The sequence below is a fragment of the Fundulus heteroclitus genome, chromosome 19 (genome assembly GCF_011125445.2).
Source record: "Fundulus heteroclitus isolate FHET01 chromosome 19, MU-UCD_Fhet_4.1, whole genome shotgun sequence".
Lineage (NCBI taxonomy): Eukaryota > Metazoa > Chordata > Actinopteri > Cyprinodontiformes > Fundulidae > Fundulus > Fundulus heteroclitus.
Window position 1 is genome coordinate 9666668 of NC_046379.1, and position 16197 is coordinate 9682864.

The 16197-nt window shown below is 39.4% G+C and overlaps 2 protein-coding genes across 3 annotated transcripts in view; both read left to right on the top strand.

The window, feature by feature from the left end:
• pgfb (placental growth factor b) overlaps positions 1-9278 on the top strand; it is a 29457-nt gene extending 20179 nt beyond the window's left edge. Inside the window, exons 3-7 of the mRNA XM_012852302.3 lie at positions 2680-2876; positions 4279-4358; positions 8094-8123; positions 8220-8288; positions 8387-9278. Coding sequence (XP_012707756.2) covers positions 2680-2876; positions 4279-4358; positions 8094-8123; positions 8220-8288; positions 8387-8408 — 398 coding nt within the window. The 3' untranslated portion in view covers positions 8409-9278. The remainder of the gene's footprint in view (positions 1-2679; positions 2877-4278; positions 4359-8093; positions 8124-8219; positions 8289-8386) is intronic.
• Positions 9279-10111: 833 nt separating this feature from the next.
• cipca (CLOCK-interacting pacemaker a) lies at positions 10112-15844 on the top strand. 2 transcript variants are annotated; one of them, XM_012852284.3, is made up of 4 exons: positions 10112-10284; positions 12145-12261; positions 13180-13349; positions 14803-15844. In XM_012852284.3, exons 1-4 carry the CDS (start codon positions 10149-10151, stop codon positions 15601-15603), a joined length of 1224 nt encoding a protein of 407 aa, XP_012707738.2. In that variant the 5' UTR covers positions 10112-10148; the 3' UTR covers positions 15604-15844. The 2 variants fall into 2 exon arrangements, with proteins under 2 accessions (XP_012707738.2, XP_012707745.2); XM_012852291.3 differs by having other exon boundaries at positions 12148-12261.
• The last annotated feature ends 353 nt before the right edge of the window (positions 15845-16197 follow it).

A 16197-nucleotide genomic window follows, 5' to 3' on the forward strand; every position in this document is an offset into this window, starting at 1 on the left:
AACAGATTGTCCATCTTTCCATCTATCTTCTTCCACTTATCTGGGGCTGGGTTGAAGGGGTAGCAGCATAGTCCCTCCAGCGTGTCCTGGGTCTTCCTCTGGGTCTCCTCCTGGTGGGACGGGCCTGGAACATCATAACCAGATGCCCGAGCCACCTCAACTGGCTCCTCTGGACGTTGAGGAGCAGTGGCTCTACTCTGAGCTTCTCACCCTATCTCTAAGGGAGAGCACAGACACACTACAGCGAAAACTGATGTGGGCCGCTTGTATCTGTAACCTCGTTCTTTTGGTCCTGACCCAAATCTCATGACCATAGATGAGAGTAGGAAGGTAGATCAACCGGTAAATCGAGAGCTTCGCCTTTTGCCTCAGACGCAGCACCGATCCGCCTGTCGATCTCCCGTTCCATCTTTCCCTCATTCGTGAACAAGACCCCGAGATACTTTAACTCCTCCACTTGGAGCATAATCTTGACAGATTATGATCAGAGTCAATGAGAATAACTCTTGTTGGACTCCCTTTGGTAAGTAGTATTTATTGCAAGCAGAAAACAACAATATATAGAAAAAAATACAACTTTTTTAAAAAAAAGTTTTTGCAGCACTATTGGCCTTTAGTGGCTGGTGACCTCATTAGTAGCTGAACAGGAAGGAGGGCAGAGAGAAAAGGGGAAGACATGTGGACTGTGTTGAGAACTGTAGCCTCTGCATATGGAGCGGCTGCTCTACCACTGAGCCATGTGATGCCTTAAAAACATACTCCATATTTTATCAGCTGTCCAAACAGTTATTATACATCTGTGCAGATATGAATAAATGAATGATTAGTACGTACAGTTGCAACCGGATTGTTCCAGATTTTAAAAATTGGGCACTAAATTACCCAAATGTATCAAACCTCCCTGGGATTAAGTGACCAGCACCCTTCTGTTTGTCACTGTGGTTTTGTTTGTTGTTATTGTTTCCACTCATCAACGTTGTCTCCTTAAAACTGAATCAGTTACTGAATTAATTCAATTATTAAATTCCCTCTTTTGTAGGCCTGATCTGAACTGACTGAAAGGCAACCAGACCAAACCACACATGCACATCCACACACAAATGAAACCACAATAGATTATTTCACCCATATTTACATTTTTCATAGTAGAAGTCAGATCTTACAGGATAAACCTAATTTCTCTGTTATTTTTTGCCATACATAGCTGAGATGTGAGATAAATGACAAAGCTCGGGAGTCAAGTTGCTTGATTTGAATCTACACAATATCAAGGCATGCCAGAGCTAAAAGGGATTACCCAACTCCTGACCTTCATCCTCACATCCTTTCCCTCCCTCACATCACTATAAATTAATGCTGCCAAAAGAGAAAATAAACTGCAAGCTAAAGATTTGCACATCTCCCAGGCCAGGATCTGGAATACGTGCAACTGAAAAAAAAAAGTTCAGCTATGTAGAAGACATACAGTCGAGTCAAGGAGTAGTAACTGGCCAGCAAACTGTCCCTTTTGCGTTGTATTACAACATTAAAGTTCACGGCCTCATCTCCTGACCGTGGATGCTTCCCCGACCGTCTCCTCCCAGCCCGTCTGCTTTTATAAACAGCTGTTGTGGTGTCAGGCTCCAGTTGGGGACCTCTGGGGGTCAGTGCAGTCCCAGAGGTGCCTGCGGGGCAGCCCAGCTCCGGTTCCAGCAGGGTTCTGTTCATGGCCATGTTCCCAGTGTTTGTTTTCTCCTCCTTCTGTGTTTGGCTATAGTCGTCCCTGTTCCCCTCCACCCCCACCCCCCCACCCCCTCCTCACAGCAAGTAGGACACTTTCACACATGTACTCCCACAGGAAAGTGTTCTGCACATTGTACAAATGTTATTTTTTTGTTTTTTTTTTTACAATAGGAAAACAGGATACACTGTATATCACATCTGGCTTTAGGTTTCTGTATACATCGCATGAGCATGTCATTATTACCCTGTTTAAGTAATTACTCATAGCATTTGTGTACAAATAAATATAAACCAATAGTTCAGTTTATTTACAACTGATGTGGTAATTTTCATTCCAATTAGAGATCTTGGGAATGTGCTCTGAACGGCCACTCTCTGCATCCATCAGTGTTGTAGTACTCGAGTCCGAGACTCGAACTCGAGTCCGAGTCATTAGCTAAATTTAGAGACTCGTGACTTGACTTGGATTGAGCACTGATGACTCAAACTTGGACTTGGACTCCTACATTCAGATCATTATGACTCGGAAATTGAGAAAAAGACTCAACTTTTTTTATATATATCATTAGGCTATAATTTTAATATGTCATTAGAATATTATTTGGTGTATGATTGTAATATCTAAATTATTAGTGCAATGGAATGTTACTGCTTCATGTCATACATCACATAGCGGGCGCCATTAGGATGTGCCTATGAGCTGTTTAAAAACATGTAGGCTATGCTTACTTTAGTGCGGAACTTGATCAATAAGGACTCGACTTGGATCAATAGTGACTTGACTCGGACTCGACTCAGATTTTTTTTTAATGACTTGGACTTAACTCGGACTTGAACACTGTAAACTCGAACCTGGACTGGGACTCGAGGCATAGTGACTTGACTACAACACTGGCATCCATATGTGAACAGAAGGTTATTTTTCAAAGTGGCTTATCCTCGTGTCGTTCCTCACAGTGCTGATGTTTCAAGAGGTGTGGGGTCGCAGCTTCTGCCGCACCATGGAGAAGCTGGTAGAAGTTGTCCAGGAATACCCAACAGAGGTGGAGCACATCTACAGCCCGTCCTGTGTGCCGTTGGTGAGGTGCGCCGGCTGCTGTGGGGATGAGAACTTGGAGTGTCATCCTACTGAAACTTCAAATGTCACAATGCAGGTAAGAAAACAGCAGAAATGTTTATACATCAGGATTTTTTTTATTTTTAAATTTTGACACAGCTTCACAAGCTCAACGTATTTTATGGGATTTTACGTAAGTTATAGACCAGCACAAAATAATGCATATTTGCAAAGTGTTGCATGATGCATGGTTTCCATGTCTATTGCAAATAAAAATCGCATAGTTTTAATGATCATGTGTTTTCATTCACTTTCATTTTGATACTGCGAAATAAAATCCTGTGAAACTAGTTGCGCTCAGAAGCCACATAATAAGTAAATGCTCGTCCAGCTGAGTCTGATTTAAGTTCAGTATAAAGTCGGCGGTTCTGTTAAGGCCTCAGAGGTTTGAATATTATTGAATAAAAAGACGTAAAACACAGCAGACATGTCAGGTCAATATAGTTATGGAGAAGTTAAAATACTATCCCAAGGTTCAAACATTTCCCGCAGCACTGCTGAATTTATAAACGGAAAATGTGACGAGTGTTGCACAATCGCAAACCTACTAAAACATGTCCCTCTACCTAAACTGACAGAGCGGAAAAGGAGAGCATTAATCAGAGAAGAAGGTAGCTCTGGAGCTAGAGGATCCATAGGCTCTTCAGACAGAACACCCATTAGTTGTTCGACTCACAGATTTAGCATATTTAAGAGTGCTGAGAAGAAAGCCATTGTTGAATGAAAGCCAACTTGGCTGACATGCAAAGCTAACACTGCATATCATCTTGAACACACCTTCTGCACCTTGAAACAGAGAGGTCGCAACCTCAGACCGTGGTGATGCTTTACTTCATCAGGGACAGTGAAGCTGGTCAGAGTTGATTGGATGATGAATGTAGCCAAAGACAGGGAAATCCTGGAAGAAATTTTGTTAAAGGCTGCAAGACTTGAGGCTGGGACAGAGGGTCACCTTCCAGCAAGACGACTGTAAATATGCAGCCAGAACTAAGATAGAATGGTTTGCTCCACAGCATATATATGTGATTGAAGGGCCGATTAAGTCCACACCAAAATCCAAGTCAGATTCAGTGAAGAAACTTGATGCTCAGAGAAACTCCCCATCCAATCTTATTGAATTTGAACTTTTTCTGTGCCGAAGAACAGCCAAAATCTCAGCCTCCAGATAGGACTTGCTGCAGTAATTGCAGCATAGGGTGGTTCTACAAAGTTTTGATTCAGGGAGCCTGAACACAAATACACAATATACTTTTCAGATTTGATCTGATTTTTTTTTTCTTTAAAATGTTGAAAACTATGTATCGTGTTTTCATTTTGCTTCCTTATAATCCATTGCAGTTTTTGGTTGCAGCATAATAAAGTGTTTCAAAGTTTAAAGAGTGAGTAGTTTTGAAAGTCACTGTCCCATTCTAACCATTTCTTCCGACTGTGCCAAACAGCTGTTGAAAATCCGGCCGTCAGAACCAGGTGAAGAATATGTTGAGATGACCTTTGTGGAGCATAAGACATGTGAATGTAGGTAAGAAAACGTGAAAGAGGTTTCCATAATCGATGAAAAAATACCCCACAAATGTACAAAAGATAAACTGTATCCTATTATGTACATGTATTTAGGTAAAACCTTCTAATTAGCTTCATGCCCAGTAACAAAATAAGTAGATGGAAACTTTTACCAACAGTAGGCCTATGTTTAATTCATATTCAGCTGTGAACCATCTTCTGTGGCTATAACTACATTCGATAAGATTTTATTAAGCACTGGTCAGGTCAGCAGGTGTGCTGTGTTTTTATATACTAAAAGTAGAGACCAATCAGAAAGTTTTGTTTGATTTCTAACTTTTGTTGTTTTTCTGATTCTACTTTCTCCTTAATAACTATGATTAACTGGGTTCAATACATTTCTTTCTAGTCTTGCTGCTGTGAACACTAATTATTTATATCAGAGGCAGAGGTGATGTTACTCTTTCTGAGAGAGAACAGTCGTAAAACAGAGATTAATCTAATATCTCATAGGCGACGCGATTACAAAACATGACATTATTGGCAGTCTTAGCGCCCCATATTTTAGCGATTAGCAGAACTAGCATGGTTAGCAAACTGTAAACAGCAGATTGAATGTGTTTGTGAGAGAATGTGGACACCTGGCTTTAATGTCAGATTTTTGAAAGGTTACCAACATTTTTATATCTAGCATGTTTCATGGCTTTCTGAGGTTGAAATAGTAGAAGACTAAGACAGAGCAAATGTGTTAAAAGACATTTAGCCTTCCTGATATTTGCTGAAATCGGCTCCAGGTGAAGTTACCAATTAGCCAGGTGAAATATCCTGGGTTTACTCCCCTTTGGGCCAATGGATGGATGGATGGATGGATGGATGGATGGATGGATGGATGGATGGATGGATGGATGGATGGATGGATGGATGGATGGATGGATGGATGGGTGGATGGATGGCAGGCAGTGATATTTTCAGACAGCCCTCAACCAAAAACCCAAGGTCGTTACATCTCAGGGTCAAATTAACATTATTAGGATGAAATTGGAAACGAGACGATATAATACTGTATGAGTGAAAAGCTCAAAGTATTTATCTGCAGTGAAACACATAAAGGTGTCTGACTGGTTAATCTGGATGTCACAGTTTTTTTTAAAAAAACTCTTTAAGTCCAGCATGGCAGACACAGAAAATAAGGCAGAGCTACGTTATGAACTGATAAAAAGAAACACAGAGACAATTCAAACCCCAAGAAGTAGCTCTTTTATTATAACTACAGATTACACATAACAGAACCGCATTACCACATTATGCCCAACGTCACAAATCTCCATGGTTGACTAGGATAACTGCTTCTAGCAATGCAAGCTTTATGACACTTAATTTCTCTAAATTTTCTCCACTGAAACACTAAAGAAGTGAAAATGTGTGAGACCAATTTAATGATACAGAAAAGTTTATTATATAAACCGTCTCTTTTTTTGAAAACACTGAGTTAAAAAGTTTGCATACTGTTTTAAATATATCCATAAACCCCCAGAAATTATTACATTTCACTTAGCAGGTTGCAGAGAAGCTACACATTTCTGTAACTGTCACTAAAGTCATAATTCTGGTTGAATGCTTGACAAATCTTCTCTTTTCTGAATTGGCAACGCTTGTGAAAATTCCCTGATTACCCAGTACGTACAAAGTTTTTAGGCATTGTTCATAGATTTTTACTAAGGTTGGGTGTTCGGCCACCTAGAAGCTCAATGTTACCTTGCTTATCCATTCATTTGGATGTCTGTTTTTGGATCATTGCCCTGTTGGAGCAGCTGATGTGTTCAAGTTTCCACCACCTAGCAGCAGATTTGAGGTGAAGTGAAATTTATATGTATTTATATTTCTTCCTAGTGCAACACATGAGTGTCTGCAAACTTTTGCCCCCAAACTTTGTTTTTCATATTATTTGTAGTTGTTTGTATTATCACTCTACTCTGGAAAAATGAATAGTTCAGTGAGTGGGTGGGTGAGTTTAATTTATAAAACATATTTCATAAGTCATATTTCATAAGTACTTTACAATAAAAACAAGCATAAAAAACACAAAAGATAAAGACAAAAGATAAAAAGGCTGTTACAATAATATAGATGATGTGACATAAAAGTACGTATATTCATCTCTAATTTGGCCGAAGCGTAGAAATATTTACTAGCGGAATTTTGTTTTTCTGATTAACCTGTCGAATGGCAATCTGGTGAAATAGCAGAATCAAAGTAATACCAAGGTTTCTGATGTGACAAATGGGGCCGACACACTTAATTTTAGATATTCTGTTCTCGGGGTAAACAATTAGGGTTTAAATTTTATCAGAACTCACCTGCAAATAGTTTTCACAGAGTCAGTGTTTGATACTAAGAAGTCATCCTTGATAAACTGGTTTAGTACTAAAACAGTTTATCAAGGAGGACAACTTTAAATATTTAGTTGGTTTAAAAAAACGTAGAGCTGAATATCATCAGCATAGTAGCAATAAGACACATCCAAAAACTGCCTGATTATTTGGCCAGGGGGGAAATGTACAAAAGAAAGAGAGTAGGTCCCATGTCTGAGTCCTGTGGTACCCTACATGGAAGGTGTTATCCACTTTAGAGCAACATCTGATAGGCCGTCTACATTTCGGAGCATTTTAATAAAAATACTGTGATCTACAGTATCAATAGCCGATTTAAGATCAAGGAGGGATATCAATCAGAAAAGAACCCAGAATCAATATTGCCGTCAGGCTGATGGTAAGTATATGTAAACCAGAAGTGTACATGAAATAGTCATATTGGGTTTTTGATGGTCAAGTTGGGAGCTGCACTTTGTTGGTTGCAGTAGCACCATTGCCTTGCAGCAAGAAGTTCTGGGGTTCAAATCCCAGCCTGGGACACTTCTGCATTGATCTTATTTTGTGCTCCTCATGCATGCATGGGTTTTCTTTACTCCGGCATGCTCCCACAGTACAAAAGCATGGCTGCTAGGTTAATAGGTCTCTCTAAATTGACCGTAGATATGAGCATGTGCATCGTTGTTTGTGTTGCTGTGTTATGGACTGTGACCACCCAGCCAGGGTGCTGTGTCTTGCCCAATGACTGCAGGATAAAGGCACCAGCCCCCCATGACCCTGCAAGGACAAGCAGGTATAGACAATGAATGGATACATGGTTAGATTGGTGGAACACTTTGTTAGCTGAAGTTTCAACTTCAGGGCAGGCAATGCATTTGATTTCAGAACCTGGAAATTCAAACTTCCAAATGGTAATGGTGGCAAAGTGGCTACGGCCCAGAAAAAAATATATAATTGATGCAGAAAAATATGATAAAATAACTGGTTTTAATCATGTTCCAGGACCAGCTTTCAGGTACAGCATTACTATATCACCTGGTCAGGTCACCTAAAATGATTTTAGAATCACCATTTAGCCTGGGAGAAAATTTCTAGAGGAGAAACATTGAACAATGAAAGCAACTCCACAAATGCACAGGGAGGAAAGGGGTAACCCAGGAAGTTACTGTGCAACAGGCAGGTTCAAATCTCTAGACTCTATGGTATGAGGTGGCAAGCCCATTGAACAGTAATTATTTTTTCCTCAAATTTTATTACATGAGGCTGAACTATATACTATAAATGTAAATTTTAGGAGATCAGTTTGGTAATTAGTTTCACTGAATATTTAAATAAAACCACACATTGATTTGTTCTACAGTAATTTATTTACATTTTCTCCTCAGAGTGCGGAAACCTTTGGTAAAGGCTGGAAGGTAAGAACTTTCTTCTGAGATTAAGGATTAAAAGTAAAAAAAAAAAATCCACAATTCAAGGGATATTTGATTTAGTTTTTTTATTATTGCGTATAGGAAAAGGCAAAAAGGGAGAGGAAGAGGAAGGAAGAGAAAGGAGAGACAAAAAACAAAAGACTGCGACAGGTAATGGCACGCTCTTGCTAAGGCAAAAGTTAGAATACCAACCAATTGTCAAACAAATGTCAATAAAGATGCAATATTTAACTCTTGGTGTGCTGCAGGTGCCAGATTCCTCGCAGGTAACTGTAACGTCAACCCAACCTCCTGTTGCAGCGTGGCTGACTATTTATCTCCAGCCCGGTGAAAGCATGAAGAGTCTCCACTCTTCTATCAAAACCTGTGTGTCCGCTGCCAGAGACTCCTAACAGCTGGCTTGGTTTGCTGACGCGCTGGCCTAACGATGGGCAGGATGTCTGCAATGATGAGGTTCAAAAGGACGTGCGTTTTGATTGGTGGAAACACTCTCTGTTACACACCTGACACAATGGACATCCCTGGGAGCCAGTGCAATGTAGAAAAGAACAGACTCGTGTTTCGATCTTCCACTTGATATTATTGTGTCAGTTATTTTAAGTTGTCCGTTTCTTCTGTATTTAAAGGTGGTTGCATGTGCTAAATCTCTATATTTATTGTTAAAATAGTTGGACCAGCAACCTTTTAAAAGTTTATCTTTTCCAGAAACATCATTATAAACACCATGACTTGTATTGGCGGTTTTGTTTTTGACTGAATGTACAGCTGCTTTGTACATTTAACAATGATATGTCTCCCTCTAGTGTTAAGAAACAGGGTGAGAATGCTCAATAGTAAAATATTTTATTATGTGAAGTTGTTGATAATATTAGACACGGAACAGTGCGGTGAGTTAAAATCTGCTTTATCATCACAGTTTCTTAATCTATTTATAAGGTTTGTAGAATGTATTTACCCCATTATAACATGTTATGTTCCAATCCTTAACATTCACAAGAAAGAACTGTTTTGCTGTTACCTGTCTCCACTTGAACAGGAACATTTAATATTAAAATAAAAAAAAAAACGTTGAAAGTGACACTGGAAAAGCAAATCTGCCATCTGATCAAATCCCTGCAGACGGAAAGAGAAAAAAAAAAATCCACATACGTGACCCAAACTCTGGATGAGGCCTGGAAGAAGTAGTAAACAAGAAAAAATGTTTTTTTTTTTTCCTGTAGCCCATCCATAGTTAAGTGGTACTGATGCATTATGAAGACATTTACAACCTTTTTTTTTCAATCACAATGTTGAAAAGTGTTTCTCTGCTTTGTGTATTTCCCATCTGGTAACACAACACTCCCTTAATCTCGCTCCACAGGCGACTTCCTCACTGAGTCTGTTTTTAAAAACAGTGCAGTATGAAATTGTCAGTCGAGTGAGATGTTAGTTTGTTGTTTTTTTTTTTGTTTGTTTTTTCCTTTTTATACACCGAAAGAAGAAAATCTTTAAAAATGCAAAAACATTTTTTCCGTGCTATTATTTTTATTTCATTTACATATTTATTTTGTAATAAAATCTTTAAGATTGTCAGACACTGACTTGTGTGATTTTTGTTTATTTACTGACGTGTGCTAACTTTTGCAGATGCTAACAGTAAGATTTACATTAGATAATTTACCGGCAGTCAGCATTCAAGTCACATTATTTGCGCCATTAGATAGTGACATTTTAAATCTATAGAGGGCGCTGATATTACCAAAATGCTCCCCGAAGCTGTCCTGAGTGGTGCTGAGTTGTTTCCCTGACAACCGCAGAAACCTGCCTTGCGCACACGGGTTATTAAATCCCTCGGCACTGTCTGACAGGAGCAATCCATCGTATGTTCCTTAAAATCCCGCTTTGGTTGTAACAATTATCACATTTTATGACTCCATATTTGAAGATGAAACATATAGCTACCTAAATACTTTGACAAAATTCGTATTATCAAAGGAAACGTTTGAATACGTTTGACTGTAAGACAAAGTAATGGTCATAACCGTTACGGCTAAAAAAAAAAAAGTAACGAACGTTAGCTTCGGAATCGGCAGTGTCGAACAGCGGCTGGAGTACAAACTTGGATATCACTATAATCGTATATTAGTTTTAAAGAAACGAATTGCTGGTAAGTTTTTTTCTAAAAAAAATCTATTAGAAACATAGCTAGTTTTTTTCGTAAATGCATTGTAGTTAGCATAAACTCACACTCGTTAGCATTACTTAGCTGTTTGTGCTAACAGCAAAGGTAAGCGGACAGTAAACAGGGAGACGTGCGGCTCGACACAAACAGTAGCTAATGTTTCTTGGTGCTGTTGAGCCTGGTTACGGTTTTAAGATAAAGTTAATCATTGCTAAGCAAGTAGCAGTTGGTAAATAACCGCTGTGCTAGTCTAAGCAACGTTTTATACTAACTTAAATTGTTTAAGCTGCCTCGTACTTCACTTTACCCCATGCTTACTAATATTACTTTTAAAAACACAGGCTGTGGAAGGATGGCAGGCCATTAAAACGACAGCTAAAATCAGTAATGGGGCCACATTTGATGTTACACTCAAGCTAGCGTTACGTAGCTGGCGTAACCTGGAAAACATGTTCAGAGCACACTAGTATGCCAAATAGTTATATAAAATATGTTAAGTTAAGATGAAAAGAGATTCATTTATTGTCACTATAAATAATACGATGAAATTGTGTTGTTGAAACGTGTAATGTGTGTGAAGATGGGTCATTTTTTTAAAATCAAAAATCAAAAATAATCATGATGGCGATCATTAAAAAAGAAACAGGTTCAGGAAACTTGCTTTGCAAAATAATGAACAGATAAGAATGGAAGCGTGTTCTTGAACTCGTAGGGAGGATGCATTTCCTCTGAGGCCATTGTTTTGCTTCACCTTCAGTAGAGAATCTCAGAAGTTGACCTGACTTACTGAACTAATGAACAGTACGTGAGAAAAAAACAACAACAACAGAATAGTGAAGTCCTGGAAATGTTTTGCATGACTGAAATAAGGTTACTGGACTGTCAGTGCATTAAATTAGAATGAATTAATAATCAATAAGCTTAAGGATTTGTTTGTTTTTTCATGTAGTGTTGATTTCATTGCAGGTGAAATGCAATCAAAAGTCCTAATTTTTAATTGTGTTAAAGATTAGAAGCAAATCCATAAATAAGATATTAATTATATATTATAACAAATGTGTCTTGAAAATTAGAATTGTTTTCCCGAATAGAATTTATACAGGTTCCGCTCTTTGTTTAATAATTTTAAGGATGCATTTTGAAGCACATCATGATTTTTATCGTATCTATCCGCCTTGAGATAAAGTGTGTGGGTGGGCCTAACACCGCTTGACTCAAGATGATTAATTCCAGAAGGATCTGCTGTGGATGCTACCCAGTCAGATTTAATGCCTGTTTGATAAACCACAGTGTCTGGTTTCATTTCTGTCAAAGTGCACTGCCACCATGGAGCTGTATTATATAATAATAATAATAATATAATTAAATACTCAAATAATCATCCATGATCATCCAATAATTTACCAGATTTAAGTAATCTTTTGCTCTATATGTCATTTAAAGTGTACAGTGGGGAGATTAATGCATAAACTCCTCTATAACTACGTGTTTAGTGTCTTTGCTCTCTTTGCACTGTGCACATATAAACATATTTAGGAGTACGATGTTTAGTCCAAGACACTTGAAGTAGGTAAGGATTAAACTGCTAACCTTTCTTTTGTTAAATTATGGGCTGCATTTGTTATTTGAACTCAGCCTGTGCTTGCCCTGTAACTGCTGAAATAAAACACATACTTTCACTTTCAGTATCTTACTTCACTCAAATTAATGCCTACCAGTTTTCTCTTTGATCTTGCAAACCCTAAATTCAATAGATGATGCCATCCCTCTTTATATGCAAAAAAAAAAAAAAAAATGACACTGTTGATATAATTTAACTTGCTCTTGTGTTTTTTTCCCTCCCAGTAGATACCAGGATGAGCAGTTTTAGCAGACCGGGCACACTAAGAGTGCCACCATTTACAAGGACACCGCTGTTAAAAATGTCCAAACAAGACCTGGAGAGAGATTCGGGCTTCTCAGGTTTGTTAAGTCTACGTTACCTGATCTTATGATATTGCTTTTGTCCACATTGAAGTATTGAAAAGAATTGAGTGAAACCAGTGAAATATCACTTGGATTTTAAAGCGTTAGGGGCTGCATTACTTATTAGTTATTCACCTAGTTTGCTACTCTGTCTTCTTCAGATTTCAGCGTTGTAGGTGTTCAACTTCCGCAGCATGAAACAAGCATGTGTTAACCTTATTGAATGACTTGGTTCTGTTTTCATTATCTGTAAACCATAATTATCACTACAGATGGGATCATTTATACGACTTAGTGTTGCCACAGAATTGGTGTCCTCTTTGCTGAGATAATACGCTGCGGCACCAAAAATTGCAATAAAACTTATAGACAAAAAGTAGATTTCAGCCTAGGTTACAACATTTTAAAAGTTCCTGTTAGTGAGTCTGCGTTTTCACCTATATTTAAGTGATTTTCACTTTAGGGCAAAAATCATCCTGTAAAATGTAGAAACTAGGCCGTTATGAGATTAGATACTCAAATCATTGAACATCTGAGCATCACAGGGGAATGACTACTTATGTTACATTGTTGTTGTCCAGTGTGGCATTTTCGTCAGCTGTGTTCAAATTAGCAATTCCATTATTAGAAATAGCATTTGTTCTTGAGAAAAGTGGTCAACCCAAATCAAATCTAGAGATCTAGGCAGCGCTATCTATGTGGACAGAGCTCTACGGGAGGTAACCTTTACAAGATCAAGGCTGACCTGAATTTGATTCAACCCCTTTCATTAGGTTGATGCTGTCCTCCTCTTCAGGGTTAAGAGATCTGTATCTACAGCTGCCGGTGTTTACAGTTCTAATGTTCTACCTTTTTGCACAAACCCGTTTCCTTGAAAACATGATCAGACCCATATGCCAACCTTCTCATTGTCAGATGCCAGCTCAGAGTACCTCAGCGCCGTAGAGGTCACAGACTCGGAAGATACTGGAAGGAATGGGTCAATAATCGGCCAGGAACCAGCTGGACAGCAGGTGGCTGTGGTGGGAGGATCATACCCTGGACTGTCTCCAATGATCATCATGAACAACTTTGTCCTAAAGGAGGTAAAATAGGACGATATACTCCGTCTCTGACTCTGCAATGCAGTGTTTCTAACTCCTATAATTTTATACTGTCATATAGGGATAGTAAAAGGTTTGTTTAGGGTTTACAGTTTATGCATCGAAATGTTTAATAAACTAGTAATCTCTAGGAAGTTTGATCTGCATGACGCGTGTCGCCTATGCCCAAAATCTTTCAAACGTTCCACCACTTGCTGCTTTTTGTAAAAAGCAAACAATTTGAACATATTTGGAGATGTAATTTCAATTTTCCTCTATCTTAATCCTGTCAATCTTAGCTGAAACTGATTTCAGTTTAAGATCTACATTTAATACTATTCCCGTGTTTTTCTAGCCTTATTGCTGTGATTGTTAATTAGTTATATTCGGAGGACCACAGACGCCCTAACAATAGAGCTAGTGAAACAATGCCTCCTCCATGTTTTTTTTTTTACCTTTTTTTGCCTCAAAAAATCTGAGCACCCCCTGTGGTCTCTATAAAGTCTCTGTTCATTCTTATTATGTTTTTTTTTAAACTCACAAAATAGATCTAAGAAAGTATTTTTTTAATTTTAGTCACGCTGTCATTCAACTCTGAGTTGGTTCAGTCCAACTCACCCATGTGCCACAGTGTGATAAATGTCACATTATCTTAGCAGGATCTGTCCAGCAGAAAGCCATGGGGAGGCACAGTTAGTGGATTTAAATCAGCTTTTTACAGATCACAGCAGATCAGATAAAAACAGTCAAAGACTAGCACTATCCTGGTGGAGGCTGCTCGGCATCAGTGTGATGCAGCAACATGAACACACACAGGTGTTGTGCAGTCTGTTGCTCTTATTACCCCTAACCCTACATTCTATAAATACTCTTATTAAAGCAGCTTATATCCGTACAGCAGAAACTGTGAAAAAAAAAAATCTTTCATACTAAGGATTGACTTCATGATTCAAGGATCGTGTCAAACGGCATCCTTCTAATCCACCAAGTGATCAGACACACCATTGTGTGGCAGAAATGTATTAATAATTAAAAGAGCTCACTTCTTTTTCTAAGTTATGTGTTGTAGGTTTTACGCCTGGTTAGTTAATCAGGGGATGTTGAGGAGCAACCATTCAAAAGTCCTAACCTTTTCTTTTTTCCCTCAGCAACAACTACCACGCACAATGAGTATTGCTGTTAGCGAGCCATTTGCATTTAGATGTGGTGTGTTCACTGATCAGATAAAAATAAAGTTAGGATTTTTGAGCTTCCAGCCAGCAGGGGACCAATCAGGGGCCGATCGGGCTGAAAATCATCAGCTGATTTCTTGTTGCATTGATGCAACAGGAATTTTAATTTATTTATTTATTCATCATTTGTTGCTATTTTTGAATGTTACTAGTTGACAATTCTGCTTATTATTTACTAAATTGGTATCTTAAAATAAATCCAAGTGTTTTTTTTTTCTCTCTAGCCGTCCTCCATGGCTCCGCAAGAAAAACAGTGGGGCTTTCCTTCGTCAATTGAAGTGATGCCCCAATCCCAAGTGGTTCTCCTTCAGCCAGTGGTATCAAACGGGCCCAGCTGCTCTCCGAAGCCCGGCTCTGACAACATGCGACAGTCAAAAAGCTACACGCCTATCCTCAAGTCATACCCCAGAATTGCCCCTTACCCAGTGGATACCCCCTCTAAGAGCGTGCGACCATCAAGGGTGAATCCGAGCGCAACAACGGGGAAAGACCACCGACAGATGAGACACCACGACCCCCAGAGGCTTGACATCACCCTCAGCCCGCTGTCAGCTCTGCAGACGCAAGCTCAGGCTGTCTCCAACTTCGAAGCATCCACCAACAAAGTTCAGGCTCAGCTGCGTCAGGAGCAACACTCTGACAAATCTCTCACCGCACCAGCGGAAAGCAGCCCGTCGGCGAGCTACGCGTACGAGGACCTGAGTCCTGTACCTGACACCGGCGACCTGCCCGCAGAGAAATATCAGGATCTCATCTCCATGCACAGCAACAAGCTGAAGCGCTTCAGCAACACCTACAACATTCTCCACAAGTCCGGCCTGCTGGGGATCACCATGCGCACAAAGCAGCTGATGAAAGAGAACAAGCGCACCCAGTGCCAGCTGCACCTGCTTCAGGAGCAAACGGCCCTGCTGCTCGAAGCTCTGAGCAGCGGGGATCCGCAGCTCTGGACTCAACTCCAGGCCTCTTTGCAGGACACGGAAAAGGAGCAGTACGAGGTCAAAGCTCAGAGGGTCCTAGCGTAACGTGTTTGTGGACGTAACGAGTCGCTCTGAATCTGGTTTAAGGAGGATTAATAAGGAGGTCATCAGATGCTGAATGTGTCACTTTGTTATGACAAACACTGCTGAGCTTTCAGCAGTTTATCAGGTGGTTATTGATGTACGGTGCCTTGCAAAAAGTTCACATACCCCTTGAAACTTTTTCACATTTTGTCACATTACAACGACAAACATCAATTTATTTATTTTTTATTTATTTTTTTTTGGTGATCATCCCATGCAAAGAAACAAAAAATTGAAAAGTAAAAGGAAATTTATGGTTTTAAAATATCTGAAAAGTGTGGCGTGAAGATGTATTCAGCCCCTCTGAGTAAATCCTTTTGTAGAACCACCATTTGCTGCAATCACTTTGGTGTTTTGCTCTCATCTGACCAGAGCTCCTGTTTCCACTTGCTTGCTGTCCTCTCCTACATTTCTCTTTAGGTGGACGACCATGACTTAGCGGGTTAGCAGCTGCGTCGCGCGGTCTTATTTTCGTTTGAAGGACTGAATGGTGCGTCAGGAGAGTTTTGAACCTTGGTACTTTTTAAAATACCAGCGGCGGCTGGCGATAACATT